Source organism: Chiloscyllium plagiosum, chromosome 20 (assembly GCF_004010195.1).
Source record: "Chiloscyllium plagiosum isolate BGI_BamShark_2017 chromosome 20, ASM401019v2, whole genome shotgun sequence".
NCBI lineage: Eukaryota > Metazoa > Chordata > Chondrichthyes > Orectolobiformes > Hemiscylliidae > Chiloscyllium > Chiloscyllium plagiosum.
In genome coordinates this window covers 838390-860418 of record NC_057729.1, presented here as the reverse complement: position 1 = coordinate 860418, position 22029 = coordinate 838390, and the positions used below count along the sequence as shown (strand labels likewise).

Sequence of the window (22029 nt, the reverse complement as noted above, 5' to 3'; positions counted from 1 at the left end):
TACATAGGAAACTGGAGCAGGAATGGGCCATTTAGCCCTTCAACCTTCCTCCGCCATTCAGTCAGGTCATGGCTAATCATCCAACTCAGTATCCTGTTCTCATTTCCTCCCCATATCCTTTTATCGCTTTTGTCTAAAAGTCAGAGTATTTTGGCCTGTTTCCTGGGGCAGAGAGTTTCACTGGTTAACCACCCTTTGGGTAAAGACATTCCTATGGCCAACCCCTTAGACTATGACCCCCTCCCCAATCAATCATTGAGAGCATCCTTCCTGCATATACCCTGCTTAATTCTGTTAGAATTTTATCAGTTTCTATAAGATTCCTCCCTTACTTTTTTAAACTCTCATGAATATAGCCCACCCAATTCAGTCTCTTCCCCATATGTCAGACCTGCCATTCCAGTACTCAGTCTGGTAAGCTGCCTTTGTCTTCCTCTGTAGCCAGATCATCCTTCCTCAGATAAGGAGACCAAAACTGCATGCAATACACTGAGGTCCTGCAGAATTAAAGTGAGTTGTTGCTGTTGTAGTTGAATCCTCTCATTGTGAAGACCAGTATACCATTTGCTGCCTTCACTGCCTGCTGCACCTGCATGCTGACATGGTGATCTTTCAGCTTTTATTTGAGCACCTACTCAGTGAGTCTCTGAACTCTATCCCCAAACTTATTTTGTCTAGTTTTAGCTGGAAACTTGTAAATGAATGGGTGCTGATTAGAAAGAATTGCCCACAGAACACCAAAAAAGCTGTATACCTAGGTATTTGTCCCAGGTGACAATGGTTAGTAGTAGGGGAGATTTAGATTTGTTTTTGGACCTTTGTTCCAAATTACAGGATCAGTAGAAAGAGATTTTGAGCCAGTTGTAGGTAACCAGTTTCAGGCTGAAGAAAGTAAAACAATTAGAACATTACAGCGCAGTACAGGTCCTTCGACCCTCAAAAATACTAGCATTCTGCTCTGATTCCTTAATTGGAGGAGCACAGAGGCCTCTCAGGGGTTTGGAGAACTGGGGACAGGAGAAGTCAGACCATGGAAGGATTTGAAAAGGAAGTTGAGAATTTGAGTTGCTTGACTGAGAGCCATCAAAGAGAAGTGAATACAGGAGCAATAAGAATGAAATACAGGACATGGGAAGTCTGAAACAATCTTAGCAAATGCCAGAATAGTCAAAATGTTAACTGTCTCTTCAGATGAAGCCAGAACTGCCAAGTTTCTCCAGCTCTGTGTTTGAATACAGGAGCCATGACTGAACAGGATATGATGGAAGAAAAGATGTCAGCAACAGAATTTGGAATGACTTCACATTCACAAAATATGAGGGACAAGCCAGGAGTGTGAAGGATTAGTTAAGTCAGGACTCGTGCAGAGAGTCTCTGAGGAAGGATAGACTGTTTGTCAAAACAGTCAAAGTTGCAGTCACTGACGGGCTGAAGTGTGTCTATTTTAATGCACGAAGTGTTAGGAATAAGTGGGATGAACTTGGTGCATGGATTAGTACTTGGAATTACAATGTTGTGGCCAGTACGGAAACTTGGACAGGGGCAGGAATGGTTTTTGGATGTTCTGGGATTTAGAGTTTCAAAAGGAATGCGAAGGGAGGTAAAAGAGATGGGAGAATGACATTGCTAATCAGGGAGGTCGTTGAGGAGGGTTTGTTCACTGAGTCATTGTGGGTGGAAGTCAGAAACAGGAAAGGAGCAGTCACTCTATTTCTATAGAGCCCCCAATAGCAACAGAGACCCGGACGACCAGATTGGGATGTAGACTTTAGAAAGGTGCAGAAGTGACAGGGTTGTTGTCATGGGTGACTTCAACTTCCCTAATATTGATTGGAACCTCTTTACTGCAAATAGTTTGGATGGAGCCAATTTTTGTCAGATGTATCCAGAAAGGTTTTCTGAATCAATATGTAGTGAAACCCACTAGAGGGGAGACCATATTTTATTTGGTGCTTGGCAACGAACCAGGCCAGGTGTCAGCTCACTCGGTGGGAGAGCATTTTGGTGATGGTGATAACAACTCCCTGACCTTTACTATGGTCATGGAGAGGGATGAGAGCAGACAGTAGGGGAAAGTATTTAATTGGGGGAGGGGTCATTACAATGCTATTAGGCAGGAACTGTGGAGCATAAATTGAGAACGGATGTTCTCTGGGAAATGCATGACAGAAATGTGAAGGGGGTGAAATGTCAAAACATTCAGTATGATAGAGGAAAAAAAAACAGTTAAGGAAAATGTCAGTGAGTCAGCGAAAGAAAGTTTGTGCTCCTTACCCTCAACTGTTTTGGCAAACAATTGTAATTTAGCTTGATCTGCTATAGGAAATGATCTCTTGCTTATTCAAGGCAATGGGTGATTGACCCTGTCAGGTAGATAGGGCAAAATTATTGTGTAGGAATTACCAAGAAAATACATTTGACTTTCTACCAAATTGATAGGGTTGTTAAGAAGGTGTATGGTGTGTTAGCTTTTATTAGTAGAGCGATTGAGTTTTGGAACCATGAGGTCACTGCAGCTGTACAAAAAGGTAGATAATACTGACAGAATTTTAGACAAACAATCCTGAATTGAGCAGGATGTTGGGGATTGAAAGCAATGTGAAGGCAAGTCCTTATAATATGGTGCCCTCTGCTGGCTGGGCTAGGTGCCTCCGTGGAGGATTGTATACATATTGGAGAGGGAGTAGAAGACAAGTTAGTTTCATCACTGACTTATTCAAGGCAATGGATAACTTACTGTGTCAGATTAAGCAAGATTAACCACACAAAGTGTTTATTAATTTACAACAAGGGTTCCAGAAATGAGACAAAGTTAGAAAGGAGAAGGCTGAGGAAAGATTCGGTAGAAGTTTTCAAAATCATGAGGAGTTCAGGGAGAGTGAGTAGGAAGATCCAATTGTAAATGGATCAAACTTGTAAAAAGATCAAAAACCAGAGGGCAGAGTTTTAAAATAATTTTCAAAAGAAGCAAATATGAGGTGAGAGAAAATGTTCTTTCAAAGTGACTAGTTAAGGTCTGGAATGCACTGCTTGGTAATATAGTGGAGACAAGTTCAAATGAGGCATTCAAGAGGGCATTGAATGAATATTTAAATTGACATGAATACTTGGGTACAGTTCGTATCATAGTAGAGGAGATGTTGGATGTATTAGAATGTACGAAGGTAGATAAATCTCTTGGTCCTGACCAGATGTATCCATGAACACTGCAAGAGGCTAGAGAAGAAATTGCGTGGGCCCTGGCTGATATTTTTGCATCATCATTATGCACAGGTGAAGTTCTGGAAGACTGGAGGATAGGGAATATTGTGCCCTTATTCATGAAGGGCTACAAAGAAGAACCTGGGAACTGTTGACCAGGAAGCCTAACATCTGTGGTAGGTAGGTTACTTGAGAAGATTCTGAGAGATGAGATATACGTGCATTTGGAAAGACAGGGTTTGATCAGGAATAGTCAGTATGGCTTTGTGTGGGAGATCATGCCTCAAATTTATTAAGTGTTCCTTGATGAAGTGACCAGGAAAGTTGATAAGGGCAGAATGGCAGACATAGTCTATATGGATTTCAGTAAGGTTCCACATGATAGGCTGCTCTGGAAGGTTAGATCGCATAGAATCCAGGACAAGCTGGCAAATTGGATACACAATTGGCGTGATGGTAGGAAGCAGAGGGTAATAGTGGAAGGATGCTTGTCAAACTGGAGGCTTCTGACTAGTGGAGTGCTGGGCCCATTGCTGTTTGTTATCTATATCAATTATTTGGATGAAAATGTACAAGGCATGACGAGTAAGTTTGCAGCTGACACTAAGTTGAGGTATCATGGACAATGAGGAAGGTTATCAGAAATTGTTTTGGGATCACTGCTGTTTGTCATTTTTATAAATGACCTGGATGAGGGCGTAGAAGGATGGGTTTGTAAATTTGCGGATGACACTAAGGTCGGTGGAGTTGTGGACGGTGAGGAAGGTTATTGTGGGTTACAGAGGGACATAGAGGGACACAGCTGCAGAGCTGGGCTGAGAGGTGGCAAATGGAGTTTAATGTATAAAAGTGTGTGGTGATTCACTTTGGAAGGAGTACTAGAAATTAGATTAGATTAGATTACTTAGTGTGGAAACAGGCCCTTCGGCCCAACAAGTCCACACCGACCCACCGAAGCGTAACCCACCCATTCCCCTACATTTACCCCTTTACCTAACACTACGGGCAATTTAGCACGGCCAATTCACCTAACCTGCACATCTTTGGACTGTGGAAGGAAACCGGAGCACCCGGAGGAAACCCACGCAGACACGGGGAGAATGTGCAAACTCCACACAGTCAGTCGCCTGAGGCGGGAATTGAACCCGGGTCTCTGGCGCTGTGAGGCAGCAGTGCTAACCACTGTGCCACCGTGCCTAGTACTAGATTAATCTTAAGATTCTTGGTAGTGTAGATGAGCAGAGAGATCAGTGTCCATGTACGTAGATCCCTGAAAGTTGCCACCCAGGTTGATAGGGTTGTTAAGAAGGTATATGGTGCGTTAACTTTTATTAGTAGAGCAATCGAGTTTTGGAACCATGAGGTCACTGCAGCTGTACAAAACTCTGGTGCGGCCAACTTGGAATATTTTTCCCAGGGTTGGGGAATCGAGGACTAGAGGGCATCAGTTTAAGGTTAGAGGGGTAAGAATAAAAGGGAACCTGAGGGGCAACTGTTTTGCACAGAGGGTGGTACGCATGTGTAATGAGCTGCCGGTAGAAGTGTTTGAGGTGGTTTCAGTAACAACACTTAAAAGGCATTTGGACAAATATGTGAATAGGAAGGGATTAGAAGGATGTGGGCCAAGTGCGGAGAAATGGGGTCAGTGTGGATGGACATTTTGATCGGTATGGACCAAAGCGCCTGTCTCCATGCTCTAGGACTAGATGACAGTGGGTTGAATTTTACATTTTTGGCTAAGTCTGAGTTGCAAGAAATTCTTTTGAGGGTTTTTCAACATTAAGCCAATCTTACCAAGTTTGTTTCACTAACTACTTATCCTATCTCTACGGAGTCCCTCGTGGATTGGGGGGGGGGGGGGGGGTTGGAAATCACACTCCACTTTGCTGTCGGGAATCTAGAGCTCATGTTGAACAGGGTGGTATATAGGCAGGACTTCCTTTTTCCCCTAGGACAAGCTGAGGAGGCCAAGACACCAGACCATGCCAGCTGAGTTAGAGCAGTCTCAGCAATCTGGAGGAATGCCCAGCACTGTCGGAAGATCTATGTCCTTCTCCACTCTGCCAATGTAGGTGCCACCATCTTCTCTCTGATATCCGACACACAGTCTTTCTCTTACTGTACCCATCTCCCGCAAAGGCTCACTGCTCCTCCAGTCTCATTATTGCCTGCAATATCTTGCCTCAGTTGCTCTCATCCACCCCAACCCCTGTCACTACCTACTGTGCTATCTACTTGCCTACTCAGGAAAATCCTCACCTGCACCAACAGTAATAACTCGTCACTCACTTCCATCTCCCATTATCCCTATCTCTCTTTCTTGCAGACATGCTCTCCTCATTCTCTCACTCTTTCTCTCATTCTCAATGAGAGAAAACAGCCCCCATAGAACAGAAAGAGTGAAGACGGATTGTGGACTGCCTGTCATTTAGCTCCTTATCCCTTGTAAGGAGATGATTCTGACTCTGACTAGCCTGAGTGGTTGACTGACCATGTCCAATCCCCTAGACTGGTTTCGGAGGCAGCCCTTACTGGGCTGGCACCCTCTGACCAAAGGCAATCCTCCTTGACTGTGACCTGCAGATAGCCAGGACAAGCTTTCTGTCTTTGTTTCTGCACTAAACAGCAAGGCAAGATAACAACAATCTGGGTCTGGTATCTCTGAATGAAGGGGCAAAACTCAAAAGAAAGCAAGGGAGGGATGGAATGAGCATTCAGACGGGCTCAGACTGAATGTGTGCTGAGACAGTGTGCAGGGTGCTTAGAGATGCAGCCTGGTCTAATAGATGAGGTAGGGTGTGTGTGTGTATGTGTGTGTGTTAGCACTCACCGTGTCCTTGCTACAATATTATAATGCAAATTGTCAGTGCAGCCCAATGTGCAAAATTGAAGTGCAGAAATATCCAGCCGTTATATGACCAAAAAATATAGGAACAGAAGTAGATTTTTTTTTATTCCCTCAGGCCAACTCTGCAATTCAATAGGATCATGGTGGATCCTGCATTCCTCATGTTTATTTTCCTAATCTTTTCCCCATAAACCTTGCTTTCCTTTCTCATCAAAAATTAATCTATCTCAGCCTTAAATATATGCAAGGGCACTACCCCCACAGTCTGTGTGGCAAGGAATTCCAAAGACACTCAACCCCCAGAGAAGAAATTCCTCCTCATCTCACTCTTAAATTAGCACCCCCTATGTCTGCGAGTCCAAGACTCTCACATCAAGGGAAACATCCTCTCGGTATTTACCCTGTCAAGCCCCTTAAGAATCCTGTATGTTTCAATGAGATCACCTTTCTTTTGTTCTTCTAAACTTCATGTGAATCTCAACCTGTTCAGCCTTTGTTCATAAGACAATCCCCCCATACCAGGAATTATCCGAATGAGCCTTCTCTGAACTGCCTCCAATGAAGTTATAGCTTTTCTTTATTAAAGGGGCTGGAACTGCTCAGCACTCCAGATTTTAACTTTCCAAACATAGGCTGGGACTGTTGTAGTGGGGGTTAATGGTTTAGATGGACGGCAAGTTGTTAAGTGTGTACAAGAAAATTTTCTGATTCAGTATGGGGATGCTCCTATGAGAGAAGGTGCAAAACTTCACCACCTCTTGAGAAATAAGGCAGGGCAAGTGACTGAGGTGTCAGTGGGAGAGCACTTTGGGGCCAGCGACCATAATTCTATTAGTTTTAAAATAGTGATGGTAAAGGATAGACCAGATCTAAAACTTGAAGTTCTAAATTGGAGGAAGGCTAATTTTGACAGTATTAGGCAAGAACTTAATTTTTAGATTAGATTAGATTACAGTGTGGAAACAGGCCCGTCGGCCCAACAAGTCCACACCGACCCGCCGAAGCGAAACCCACCCATGCCCCTACATTTACCCCTTACCTAACACTACGGGCAATTTAGCATGGCCAATTCACCTAACCTGCACATCTTTGGACTGTGGGAGGAAACCGGAGCACCCGGAGGAAACCCACACAGACACGGGGAGAACGTGCAAACTCCACACAGTCAGTCGCCTGAGTCGGGAATTGAACCCGGGTCTCTGGCGCTGCGAGGCAGCAGTGCTAACCACTGTGCCACCGTGCCGCCCACATGTATTTATAAAAATCCTTTGGATTCTCCTTAACTCTATTGGCAAAGCTATCTCATGTCCCCTTTTTGCCCTCCTGATCTCCCTCTTAGAGTATAAAGGCAGTAGGAATATACTTAAGGATTCATTCGATAAATCTGGTCTATACCTGACCTATGCTTCCTTCTTTTTCTTAACCAAAACCTCAACTTCTTTAGTCATCCAGCTTTCCCTATACCTACCAGCCTTTCCTTCCACCCTAACAGGAATATACTTTCTCTGGACTCTCGTTGTCTCATTTCTGAAGGCTTCCCATTTGATTGGGGGGGGGGGCAGATGTTCACAGGTAAAGGGATGGTTGGAAAATGGGAAACCTTCAGAAATGATATAGCGGGAGTCCAGAGAAAGTATATTACTGTCAGGGTGAAAGGAAAGGCTGGTAGGTATAGGGAAAGCTGGATGACTAAAGAAATTGAGGTTTTGGTTAAGAAAAAGAAGGAAGCATAGGTCAGGTATAGACCAGATTTATCGAATGAATCCTTAGAGTATAAAGGCAGTAGGAATATACTTAAGAGGGAAATCAGGAGGGCAAAAAGGGGACATGAGATAGATTTGCCAATAGAGTTAAGGAGAATCCAAAGGGTTTTTATAAATACATTAAGGACAAAAGGGTAACAAGGGGGAGAATAGGGCCCCTCAAAAATCAGCAAGGCGGCCTTTGTGTGCAGGTGATGGGGGAGATACTTGCATCAGTGTTATGATACATCCCCAGGACCTGATCAGGGGTACCCTAGTACTCTGTGAGAAGCTAGGTAAGTGTTTGCTGGGCGCCTTGCTGAGATATTTGTATCATCGATAGTCACAGATGAGGTGTTGGAAGACTGGATGTTGGCTAACATGATTCCACTGTTTAAGAAGGGTGGTAAGGACAAGCCAGGGAACTATAGACCCAATGAGCCTGACAGTGGTGGACAAGTCATTGGAGGGAATCCTGAGGGACAGGATATACATGTGTTTGGAAAGGCAAGGACTGAATAGGGATAGTCAACGTGACTGCTTGGAAAATCATGTCTTTAGGTTTTGGAAGAAGTAACAAAGAAGATTGATGAGGGCAGAGATGTGGATGTGATCTATCTGGACTTCAGTAAGGTGTTCAACAAGGTTCCCCATGGGAGACTGATTAGCAAGTTTAGATCTCATGGAATACAGGGAGAAGTAGCCATTTGGATACAGAACTGGCTCAAAGATAGAAGATTAAAGGTAGATGTCAAAGGGTGGGGGTGGTGGTGGTTGGTTGTTTTCCAGACTGGAGGTCTGTGAACAGAGGAGTGCCCTCTACTTTTCGTCATTTATATAAATGATTTGGATGTGAGCTTAAGAAGTACAGTTAGTAAGTTTGCAGATGACACCAACATTGGAGGTGTAGTGGACAGCGAAGAGGGTTACCTCAGATTACAACAGGGCCTTGATCAGATGGGCCAATGGGCTGAGAAGTGGCAGATGGAGTTTAATTCAGATAAATGCGAGGTGCTGCATTTTGGGAAAGCAAATCTTAGCAGGATTTATACACTTCATGGTAAGGTCCTAGGGAGTGTTGCTGGACAAAGAGACCTTGGAGTGCAGGTTCATAGCTCCTTGAAAGTGAAGTCACAGGTAGGATATTGAAGGCGGTGTTTGGTATGCTTTCCTTTATTGGTCAGAGTATTGAGTACAGGAGTTGGGAGGTCATGTTGCAGCTGTACAGGACATTGGTTAGGCCACTGTTGGAATATTGCTTGCAATTCTGGTCTCCTTCCTATCGGAAAGATGTTGTGAAACTTGAAAGGGTTCAGAAAAGATTTACAAGTATGCCAGGTTTGGAGGATTTGAGCTAAAGGGAGAGGTTGAATAGGCTGGGGCTGTTTTCCCTGAAGTGTCGGAGGCTGAGGGGTGACTTAATAGAGGTTTATAAAATAATGAGGGGCATGGATAGGATAAATAGACAAAGTATCTTCCCTGGGGTAGGGGAGTCCAGAACTAGAGGGCTTGGTTTAGGGTGAGAGGGGAAAGATATAAAAGAGGGTGGTAGGTGTATGGAATGAGCTGCCAAAGGAAGTGGTGGAGGCTGTACAATTGCAACATTTAAAAGGCATCTGAATGAGTACATGAATAGGGAAGGTTTGGAGGGATATGGGCCGGGTGCTGGCAGTGGGACTAGATTGGGTTGGACTATCTGGTCGGCATGGATGAGATGGACCGAAGGGTCTGTTTCCTTGCTATGCATCTCTAAGACTCTATGTGGTCACAGTAGCACCTTGTACAGTTGTAGTCAGACTTTTCTGATAGGAAGGTGGAGAAAGAATGATGGGAAGGAAGCTTGGCAGCAGTATGAGGGTGTGGAGTGTCAGAGTGTTACACATCCTCATCCTTCTTGAAGTGTAAATCCACAAAGATCAAACCAGCTGACTGAGGTTTTTGTTTTGTGTTTTATTTTGTTGCTGAAGTCAATGTCAAAGGCTGTGTTTGTACTGGGAGCATTTTGATATCTTACCCTTTCCTCTCTATTTGGAATTGAACAGGTAATGATGGACCTGGGCCGTGTAATGGCCCTGTTGAGGGGGATGTGGTTCTATGACTATTGGAGTTTGGGGGTGGGGGATTACTCTGCACTGAGCCATTTACTAATCAACACATGGCAGGTAAAAAGAACATTCACTGCACCCACGCAATCCTTCAGCCCCTACCTCTACTCCCTCCCTCTCCTCGTCCTTCCCAATCTACCCTCTCCCTTATTTTTCACTTTTCCTTCCTGGTCTTCCCTCCCTCCATTCTGCTATCCTCCTATGACACTCCCTGACACTCCACCCCATCCTACTGTTCCCAAGCTCTCCCATTATTCTTTCCCCATCCTCCCATCAGTGTCCCACTTCTCCTCAATCCCAATTCTCCCCCTTATCTCCTTGCAGTGTCATCACCTTCTCTCCCACCTTCCTTCATCACCTCCCCGTCCAACCCACTGCCCAACTATGTCCCTCCTCCCTCCCTTGCCTGTATTCTGTCACTGCTCCCGCTCTACCTCAGCTAAGATGGGTTGACCTGCCCACCTTTTTGAGGTTTTGTTATGCTGCCTTTAGACTTTACATTGGCTGACAAGGAGGTATCTTGCCTGAGGGACTTGTTGTTTATTTCAGCCTCGGTGATAGTAGCTTCTTTCTTCCAGCTATCACTGGGCTTTGTGGGTGATATGTCATCCTGTGCTTTATCTATAACTACGATTGGATTAGGGTTTTGGGCTTGTTTACTGCTTTTCCTGTGCCCAGCCGGCCTGGCAGTACGGGTGGGTCGGTTTTTCCAGACTGGGTTCCTCTGCTCTCTAATAGTGCCAGCTCGTGGCTCACCCGGTTTCAGCAGGTTGGCAAGGTAGAGCGTGCCATAAGGGCCCTTGCGCCAAGTCTCCAATGTGGAGTCATACTTCTGGTGAGCAAAGAGAGCCGACTTGTCCATGAGGGAACTGGTCTTAATGCCAGCTGTCCGCTTTGTCCATTGGATTTGGAAGAGCTTGCTGATGTTGTCCAGGTGTCCTGTCATTTGAGCCAGACTCATCAATGTCTCGCCATTACCATCAGGGTCATCAGCCTCAGCTCCGTGAAGCAGTAGCTGGTCAATGCACTCAGACCTAGCCATGACAACTGCCATGTGGAGAGCAGTGCGTCCACTTGCAGTTTTGGTTTTTGGATCAGCACCTGGAAACAGACAGAGCAGTAGGTGAACAGAGAAACAATTGAGCGTACAGTCACTTGAACATATCAGCACATGAACGTGTTTTAGAAACATATATATAAAAGCACGCAAGTATAAAAACATAGAATCAATTATTTAAAAAAAAACCAATATTTGGGAAATCCTGATCGATTCATAGCTTCATGAAATGGAAATCATGTCTGATGAATTTATTAGAGTTTGTGAAGGAACACTCTAGCAGAGTAGATAGAGGGAAATTAGTAGATTGTTCTATTTGGACTTCCAGAGAGCATTTGACAAGGTATCTCACAAAAAATTAAGTTGAAAGAGAAGTGCCCACAGTGTTGAGGCAGCATATTGGCATGGATAGAGAATTGGTTAATGGGCAGGAAAGAGTGAGTGGGATAATGGGTTCTTTTTCAGGTTGGTGACCTGTGACCAGTAGGGTTCCACAGGGATCAGTGCTGGGAGTGGAATGGTTTATAAAATATGACATGGAGGAAGGAAGTGAATGTATTGTACTCATTTTACAGTCATCTGCAAATTTAAGTGGAAAGGCAGGTTGCGACAGGGAAATAAGCAGTTTACAGAGTTTAAGTACTGGCGGAACGGCAACTCAGTGGTTCGCACTGTTGCCTCACAACAGCAGGGAACAGCTGGGTTCGATCCCCACCTTGGGTGACTGTGTGTGGAGTTTGCACATTCTCCCTGTTTCTGTGTGGGGTTTCTCCCACAGTCCAAAGATGTACAGGTCAGGTGAATTGGCCATTCTAAATTGCCCATAATGTTAGATGCGTTAGTCAGGGGTAAATATTGGGTTGGGGAATGGGTCTGGATGGGTTACTCTTCGGAGCGTCAGTATGGACTTATTGGGCCGAAGGGCCTGTTACCATAGTGTAGGGAATCTAATCTAATCTACAAAAAAGTAAATGAGCAAGGAGTTGGCAAATAGAATGTAATGTTGAAAAATATGATGCTGTTTATTTTGGAAGGGTGAACAAATGAACACTACTATCAAAATGAAAAAAACACTACATAAAACAGCAACACAAAAGGACAAGCATATCAGATTCCTAGGAGGCTTGCCTGAGTAAATGCTGGGAGGATGTTTCCCCTCATGGGACAGTCTAGGAGCAGGGAGCATAATCTCAGAATAAAGGGGTGCTAATTGAAGACTGAGTTAGGAAGAATTTCTTCACAAAAGGTTGTAAAGTCCAACAGAGCCATGTGGGCAAGATCCTTGGGTACATTTAAGGCTGAGATGGATAGTTTTTTGATTAGGAAGGAAATGAAGAGTTATGGGTAAGAGCAGGGAAATGAACATGAGAACTGTTTCTCAGCCATGATCCTATTGAATGGAGGAACAGATGAGAGCCAAGTGGCCTACTCTTGTTCCTATTCCTTAAGGTCTTCATACAGTCACACAGCATGGAATCAGACCCTTTGGTCCAAATCATCCATACTGACCAGGTTTCCCAAAATTAAACTAGTCCCATTTGCCTGCATTTGGCCCAGTTGCCTCTAAATCTTTCCTATTCATGTACCTGTCCAAATGTCTTTGAAATGTTGTAACTGTACCTGCATCTACCACTTCCTCTGGCAGTTCATTCCACACACAAACCACCTTCTGTGTGAAATGGTTGCCCCTCAGGTTCATCTTAAATCTTTCCCCTCTCACCCTAAAGCAATGTCCTCTAGTTTTGAATTCCCCTGCCCTAAGGAAAAGACCTTGGCTATTCACCTTACTGTACCCCTCATGATTTGTAGCGCTCCTACACTCCAGAGAAAAAGTCCCAGCCTCTCCTTATAATTCAAACCCTCCATGTCCCATGTAGGGTAAATTTTTGTAAATTTTTTTCTGTACCCTTGCCAATTTAATAGTAACCTTCCCACAATAGGGTGACCAGAATTATACACAGCACTCTAAAGGTGGCCTCACCTACATCCTGTACAGCTACAACATGACATCCCAACTGTACTCAGTACCCTGACTAATGCAGGCGAGCACACCACCTTGTCTACTTGTGACGCCGCTTTAAGGAACAATGTTCCTGAATCCCTATGTCTCTCTGTTTGATAACACTTCCCAATTCCCTGCCATTAACTGTGTAAGTCCTGCCCTGGTTTGTATTACCAAAATGCAACACCTCAGTGTTTATCTAAATTAAACTCCATCTGCCACTCCTCAGCCTGTTGGTCCAACTGATCAATATCCCTTTGTACTCTTAGATAACCTTTTTCAAGGTCTACCACCAAATTTACATGCTTTGATTATAAAGAGTAATCTCTTATGTAAGATATCTTTATCAAAAGATTTCTAAAAATCTGTCACTGGTTCACCCCCATCTGTTCTACTAGTTATGTCCTCAAAAACTCTGGTAGGTTTACCGACCATCACTTGCCTTTCATAAAGACTTTTAATACCATTGGGTTCCTATTTTTTATGGTCCTACATAAGAGTACATGAAAACAGTAGCATATGAACCATAGGAGCTTGTGAACACAGGGGTAAGTGAACACAGGGAACCTGTGAGTGAAGAGGGACATGTAAATCAGGGCATCTGAATGAAATAGCATCTGAACATAGGAGTTTATGCACAGAGGAGGACATGTGCATTAGGAGCATGCTGTATAAGATAATGTGAACATTAGGAATATGTGTACATAGAAATGTGAACATAGCATGTGAACAGAGTGGTGCATGAATCTAAGGGCACATGTTCAGAGGGACACGTGGATAAGTAGCATGTGAACATAAGAGCACTTGAACATATGAGCACATGGTCTGAGCAGCACATGAGATAGAAGCATGTGAACAACGCATCACACAAACATAGAAGCACGTGTGTATAGATGGGCATATATATTAGGTGTACACGAAGAAAGAAGCACATGACCAGAGCAGCATGTGAACATGGGAACCATGTGTACGTAGGAAAATGTGATCAGAGCAGCATGTGAACCCAGAGGAATGTAATCATGGGGCATGTGAAATAAGTAGCATTTGAACCAGCAACACGTCATTTAGCCCCTTTGAGCTTTTTCTGTCAGTTCATTGAGATTGTGGTTAGTCCATTTTTTTATGCCTTACTAATTTCTTGCAATCAAAACCTATTGGTCTCAGTAGGAGGAACAAAGACAGAAAAAGCAGAGAAGCCCAGACACAAGATCGAAACAAGAGACGTTGCACTCAAAGGGATTGTAGATGATGCTGAGGTGATTTGAAAATCACCAGTAATTCACCATGGGAGAGAGCGCAGGTTCAGTGTAGTTACTTTGGTAGCTATTTAATAATTTCAAAGATATATTTAAAGTTATTTGTGTGAGGATCTCAAACTGTTCAGCTTTGGGTTGTGGACTTTTAGAAAAATATTTTCTCATGACAGGTGGGTGTCACTGGCAAGGCTTGAATCTGTTGCTCTTGATCTGAGTTGCTTGCTGGGACCATTTCAGAGGGCAGTTCAGTGATAGAGTAGATGGGTTCACCATAGAGCCTGCGGATGTGCAGGCTGGATGAGTTAGCCATGGTTAAAAAAAAAACAATGTGGAGTTAGAGGGATGAGGTGGACCTTGGTGGCATGCTCTTCAGAGAGTATTGCAGACTCAATGGGCCGAATGGCCTCTTTCTGCACTGCAGGAAATCTATGATAGCTACTGCATCCTTACCATTCATCAGAAGAAAATTGACAGTGCTAACGTGGCCCCTGTGAGCAGCAATAAAGAGTGCAACGAAAGCACGTTCTGCAATCCAGGCTGCCTTTTGTTTGGTGTCCAGTTGCCTGAAATTTGGAGTGGAGTACTCAGTGTCTTCGGTCACTCCGAGCGCCATTAACTGCACGTCAATGAAAACCATTAACAAAATGAGGGCTCATTCACTTGCTTCTTTGTAATCACTTTTGAGACACAAATCCCACTTTCAATACTTGGACCACAGACACATTCTACATTCCTCCCACCCTCTGGGTGAAAACTATCTTCTCTACATTTTACGACATCTAGACTGACACCGGAGGGAGTGCTGTGCTGCTGGATGTCTGTGTTTCAGATGAGATATTAATCCAGGGCTCCATCTACACATAAAAGATCCCATGGCACTATGTGAAAGTGGAGTCAGGGAGATTCCCCCTAATACCTTGGTCAATATTCATTCCTTACCCAGTTGGTTCTGCTTATTATCACTTAGCTATTTGTAGGATCAAGCTATGTGAGAAATGAATGCTGAGTTTTCTGAGTTACAACTATTTAATTGATTGTGAAGAGCTTTGGGATGTCTTGACTTTGTGACAGGCACACTATAAAGGCAAGGTCTACCCTCCAAATGTCACCGGCTTTAGTCTCAGGAGTCCCCTCTTCTCAATCACATCATACAGTCAGCAGCTTTGTAAGCACAATGAAAGTTTTAAAATTATTTATTCTTTTGTGGGGTGTGGATTTCACTGGCAAGGCCAGTCTTTGTTGACCATCCCTAATTGTCCTTTGACCCATGTGGCTCACAAGGCCTATAGGAGCCACACACCTACAAAGTGGCTGATTCCTAACTAGCCTCTAGGCTATGGGCAATGGGCAATAAATGCTGGTCAAGCCAGTGATGCCCTCATTCTGTGATTGAATTTTAAAAAACTCTGACCCTCTTCTAACAAAGTGCCCGTGAGACAGGATGGGAGAAAAGAGAAAAAAAGATGGGTGACAAACAATATTCCTGGTGCTGTCGCCACAATGGCAGACCCCCAGAGGGCATAGCACACAAAGATAGAGACAAGTAGTGTTGAGGAAGTGGGCAGGCTACAGAAGGATTTGGGCAGGCTAGGAGAATTAGAAAAGAAGTGGCAGATGGAATATAATGTGGGAAAGTGTGAGGTTAGCAGTTTGATCGGAAGCATAAAGGTGTGGAAGCTGTTTTACTGCTCTGCCTGTTTGGTCAGTCATGATATTCCTCTTGCCTGACTTGGCCCCTTGCCCGAGGTGACTCTAGCCTGCTAGAACATTCTGTTAATAACTATATAACTTCTGTTTTTTCTCACATAATTCATGAACTGTTTATCTGCCACCTCCATTGACTCAAGGTCTGAGAAACAATAGCACGTTATGTATAGTTATGTTATAGTCTTGGCAAGGCAGACTTCTGCCCGGTGTACGCTCACATAGGTCATCTAGTGACTATCTTGTGGTTCTGTATCTGACTGAGCAACAGTCAGCCCAGCATTTTATGCACCATATAAGCCCTTGTATTCTGTAACACTGTGGAGAAAACACCGGTCCGTGCTAAGGGAAAGTGTTTTTTTCCCCATGACATCATGCAATAAAGTTTGTTGATGCTCAAGGTTTGAGTTCGGAGAATTTCTTCAACAAAAGGTGGAGACTATTTTCTAAATGTGGCAAGATTTCGGAAACCTGCAACACAAAGGGACTTGGGCATTCTACTTCAAGATTCTCTGAAGGTTAACGTGCAGCTCAGATGGCAACCAGGTTGGCAAATGTTAGCATTCATTTCAAGTGGGCTAGAATACAAAAACAGGGATGTACTGCTGAGGATATATAAAGTCTGATCAGATTGCAATTAGAATATTGTGAGCAGTTTTAGGCCCCGTATCTAAGGAAGGATACACTGGTGTTGGAGGGGGTCCAAGGAGGCTTACAGAAATGATCTCTGGGATGAAGGACTTGTCACACAAGGAGTAATTGAAGACTCTGAACAGTACAGGACTCTAGAAGGATATGGGGAGATCTGATTCAAAAGTTATTGAGAGGCCTAGATGGAGTGGATGAAGAGAAGACATTTTCATTAGTAGGAGAGACTAGGACTTGACAGCACTGCCTCAGAGTGAAGAGACAACCCTTTAGAACTGAGATGAAGTGAGTCTGTGGAATGTATTGCCTCAGAGGGCTGTAGAGGCCAAATCACTGAGTGTATTTAGAGATAGGTAGATAAGTTCTTTATTAGTAAGGGGATCAAGGGTTATAGGGAGAAGGCAGAAGAAAAATACCAGCCATGATCAAATGGTGGAGCGGACTTGATGGACAGAATGGTCTAATTCTGCTCCTATATCTTATGGTCTTATGTCAGAAGCTGAAGGCACAGATATCAAGAGGGTAGATACCAAGGGTCAGGCACCCAGAGGGCAGATACCAGCAGCTGGTTACTCAAGGGCACCTTGCTGAGATATTTGTATCAGTCGATAGTCACAGTCTTCCAGGGGTGCCGGAAGATTGGAGGCTGGCTAACGTGGTGCCACTATTTAAGAAAGGTGGTATGGAAAAGCCAAGAAATTATAGACCGGTGAGCCTGACATCAGTGGTGGGCGAGTTGTTGGAAGAAATCCTGAGGGACCAGATTTACATGTACTTATACAGGCAAGGATTAATTAGGGATAGTCAACATGTGTGAGAAATTATGTTTCACTACCTTAATTGAGTTTTTTGAAGAAGTAACAAAGAGGATTGTTGAGGGCAAAGTGGTGGATGTGATCTATATGATCTTCAGTAAGGCGTTTTGACAAGGTTCCTCATGGGAGACTGGTTAGCAAGGTTAGATCACATGGAATACAGGGACAACTAGCCATTTGGATACAAAACTGGCTCAAAGGGTGGTGGTGGAGGATTGCTTTTCAGACTGGAGGCCTGTGACCAGTGGTGTGCCACAAGGATTAGTGCTAGGTCCAATATAAATGATTCGGATGTAAAAATAGGAGGTTAGTAAGTTTGCAAAATTGGAGATGCAGTGGATAGCAAAGAAGGTTACCCCAGAGAACAACAGGATCTTGATCAGATGGGCCAATGGGCTGAGGAGTGGTAGATGGAGTTTAATTTAGATAAATGTGAGGTGCTGCATTTTGGAAAAGCAAATTAGAGCAGGACTTATACACTTAAGGTGCTGGCAAGTATTGCTGAACAAAGAGACCATGGAGTGTAGCTAACCCCATACCAACCTGTGCTGGGAGTGTTTGATGGAGACAGTGGAGAGTAACTTTAATCTGTATCTCACCCATGATATACCTGTCCTCAGAGTGTTTGATGGAGATGGTGAAGAAGGGGCTTTACTCTGTACCTAACCCTATGCTTGCTTGTTCTCAGAGTGTTTAATGGGAACAGTGTAGAAGAAACATTACCTTCCATTTAAAAGACTAGAATGAGTTTTACCCTCTGTATCTAACTTCCCCCATGCTATAGCTGTCCTGGCATTGTTTAATGGGGACAGTGTCAAGTGAACTTTACTCTGCACCCAGCTCTGTAATGTGTTTACAATGGCTAAATTGGATGCTTTTATTGCATGATCTCATATCCCATACCAGGCAGTGGTACCTTCTTAATATCATTGTGTGCAGCAGCGTGTAGCAGCTGCTGCCAGCCATCTTGAAACCAGGTTTTCATTGTTATTGTTGAATTTTTGATGACACCGTTGTATTTTAAGGTAACATTGTCAGGCATTTCTCCTGCAGAAAACAGACAAACTATATTAGCATTACCAAAACACAAATCACTTACACATCAAAAAGAAACCTCACTGTGCACTTGGCCTAGACTATCACTTCAGGGCTATCCTATGAGATTACTTGGAGCTGCCTCCTTTCAAGTGAGATGTTGAGCTGAGACCCCATTCATCTACACAGTTCACTAGGAGCCAATGGCACCATATGAAATGGGGAAGTTTGTTCATTCACTGTCCTTGGTCAAATATCCCTGAAACAAGCTCAGGGTAATTACTGACCCATCTCAATTGCTAGGATGTAGTTAGGCTTTAAGTCTTGTCTTTGAAACAGAAAAATGCATCATTCATTCATGAGAAAGTGCTCAAGAACATATCATTACCTTTGTGTACTCACAAAGATCATGGGTACTGTGTTATGTCCCAGTCATTGTACCTTAAAGGGAAATGCTCACGATTGCATCTCTGCATCATACCATATAACTGGAGGCCATAAAGGTCTCAAGACCATCTTAAGGCCAAGTACACAAGGATAATTGAGGGAGGAAAGGGAGAAGATAGAGTCATAGAGACAGGTTGGATACAAAATTGGTCACGGAAGACAGAAGCTAATTATATTGCCATAGAGATGTACAGCAGTACAGCATGGAAACAGCATGGAACAACTGACCCCACCCCAGATGTTGTTTCAGGGCACCCTGCAGTCATTGAAATGTGTTGCTGGAGAAGCGCAGCAGGTCAGGCAGCATCTAGGGAACAGGAGAATCGACGTTTCGGGCATTAGCCCTTCTTCAGGAATGAGGAACATTTGTCCAGCAGGATAGGGAGGAGGGACTTGGGGGAGGGGCGTCGGAAATGTGATAGGTGGAAAAAGGTCAAGGTGAGGGTGATAGGACAGATTGGGGTGGGGGCGGAGAGGTCGGGAAGAAGATTGCAGGTTAGGGAGGCGGTGCTGAATTTGATGGATTTGACTGAGACAGGCTGGGGGTAGGGGAAATGAGGAAACTGGTGAAATCCGAGTTCATCACTAGAACCTGGCATGGGCAACAAACCAGAGACAACAACTCTGTTCGTCCTAGCTCTAAGCTTCCATCCTAGATCCCTGAATTTCTGCCTTACATTCCCATCTCTCTTCCTACCTATGTCGTTGGTGCCGATGTGGATCACGACTTGGGGCTGCTCCCCCTCCCCCTTAAGGATCCCAAAAACATGATCAGAGGTATCACAAACCCTGGCATCTGGGAGGCAACACACTAACCGTGAGTCTCTCTTGTCCCTACAGAACCTCCTATCTGTCCCCCTAACTATGGAGTCCCCAATGACTACTGCTCTGCAACTCTTCCCCTTTCCCTTCCAAGCAGCAGGGACAGACTCTGTGCCAGAGCCCTGTACCACACTGCTTTCCCCTGGTAAGTCATCCCCCCCCCAACAGTATCCAAAATGGTATACTTATTGTTGAGGGGAATGGCCACAGGGGACCCCTGCACTGCCTGCCGTTTCCCTTTCCGTCCCCTGACTATAACCCATTTGCCTTTTTCTTGTACCTGGGGAGTGACTACCTCCCTATAACTCCTCTCAATAACCCCCTCTGCCTCCAGAATGATCCGAAGTTCATCCAGCTCCAGTTGCAGTTTTTGAGGAGCTGGAGTTGGGTGCACTTCCCGCAGATGTACATCTGGAATTCAGTGAATTATTTTGGTCTTTTATGGAAGGAAAGATATCTTGGCACTGGAGGCAGTTCAAAATAGGTTCATTTGGTTGATTCTGGGTATAGAGGAGAGATTGAGAAAGTTGGATGCCTCCTCATTGAAGTTTAGAAGAATGACAGGAGACATTATTGAAACATAAAAGATTTTTGGGGTTTGACAGGGTTATACCTATCAATATACCTGCTCAAAACTCACAACAATAAACATTTAAATTACAGATTTTACTTCAATGTCATTAGCAAACTACCATGCAATTTGGGCTTAATTGAGTTCGCACAAGTTTTATTTTTCTATTATGGGAGAATTAGGACCAGAGGGCATAATCTCAGATTAAGATATCACTCATTTAAAACAGAGATGAGGAGGATTTTTTATTTCTATCAGGGAGCAGTAAATGTCTGGAATTCTTTACTCGGAGAAAGTGAGGACTGCAGATATTGGAGATTAGAGTCGAGAGTGTGGTGCTGGAAAAGCACAGCAATTCAGGCAGTATCTGATGAGCAGGAGGATCGACGTTTCGGGCAAGAGTCCTTCATCAAGAATGAGGCTTGTGAGCAGTGGGGGTAGAGAGACAAATGGGAGGCGGTTGGGGCTGGGGGGAAGGTAGCTGAGAGTGCAATAGTTCAATGGAGGTAGGACAAGTCATGACGGCGGTACCGAGTTGGAAGATTGGAACTGGGATAAGCTGGGGGAGAGGAAATGAGGAAACCAGTGAAGTCCACATTGATACCGTGTGGTTGGAGGGTCCCAAGGCGGAAGATGAGGTGTTCTTCCTCCAGCTTTGGTTGGTTAGGGTGTGGCAATTGAGGCCCAGGACCTGCATGTCCATGGCAGAGTGGATGGGGGAGTTGAAGTGCTTGGCCACTGGGTGGTGGGGTTGGTTGATGTGGGCATCCAGGAAATGTTCTCTGAAGCGCTCTGCAAGTAGGCATCCTCTCTCCCTAATGTAGAGGAGATCACATGGTCATGTCGGAAAAGGAGTAGGAAGAGGAATTAAAATGGGCGGCGACTAGGAGGTCTGTTCAGCCTCTGTGGGCCCGGCTGAGATACGCGACAAAACGTTCCCTAAGTTTACGTTTGATCTCCCTGATGCAGAAAAGACCATATCGGGTGCACCTGATGCAATAAACTAGGTTTGGAGGAGAGGAAGGTGAATACCTGTCTCACCTGCAAGGACTGTTTGGGGGCCTTATATGGAGGTGAGGAGGGTGCTGTATGGCAGGTTTTGCAGCTTTTCCAGTTGCAGGGGAAGGTACCTAACAGTTGTTCCAGGTGAGACAGTGGTTCATCTGCCTCTCTTCCAATCTAGTTTACTGCATCAGGTGCTCCCGATGTGGTTTCTCTACATTGGGGAAACCAAACATAAATTTTGGGAACGTTTCACTGAGCATCTCAGCCAGGTCAACCCATTTTACCACCCAGTTACCACCCATTTTAATTCCCCTTCCCACACCCTTTCAATCATGACCATCCTTGGCCTCCTCCATTGCCACAATGAACCAAACCACAAATTGGAAGAACAACAATTCACATTCCGCCTGGGCAGCCTACAGCCCAGAGGACACAACATTGAACTCTACAATTTCAAATAACCTCCCTTCCCATCTCCCGACTTCATTCCCAGCACCTCCCTACCACCCCTCCCTGCCACATACTGGATTCATTCCTCCCATTGACCAACCAGGTCGTACCCTCTACCTGTCTTCACCTTTCATCACTTCATCACCCTGCCCTCAGCCACCCCCCTTTATCTGCATCTCCCCCTTCACCCATCCCCAGTCCTGAAGAAGAATTACACCCAAAACATCGACTTCTCCACCTCCTGATGCTGCCTGGCTTGCTGTGTTCTTCCAGCCTCCTGCTTGCCCAGGGAGAGAAAGCAAGCTAACGTTTTGAGTCTAG

At 44.5% G+C, this 22029-nt stretch overlaps 1 protein-coding gene across 1 annotated transcript in view; it reads right to left on the bottom strand.

Moving 5' to 3' along the window:
* Positions 1-10263: 10263 nt before the first annotated feature.
* LOC122559894 (ankyrin repeat domain-containing protein 60-like) overlaps positions 10264-22029 on the bottom strand; it is a 23459-nt gene continuing 11693 nt past the window's right edge. The window contains exons 3-5 of the mRNA XM_043710002.1: positions 18295-18425; positions 14662-14827; positions 10264-10997 (exon numbers count right to left, since the gene is read on the bottom strand). Of these exons, the coding sequence (XP_043565937.1) occupies positions 10336-10997; positions 14662-14827; positions 18295-18425 (959 nt within the window). The 3' untranslated portion in view covers positions 10264-10335. The remainder of the gene's footprint in view (positions 10998-14661; positions 14828-18294; positions 18426-22029) is intronic.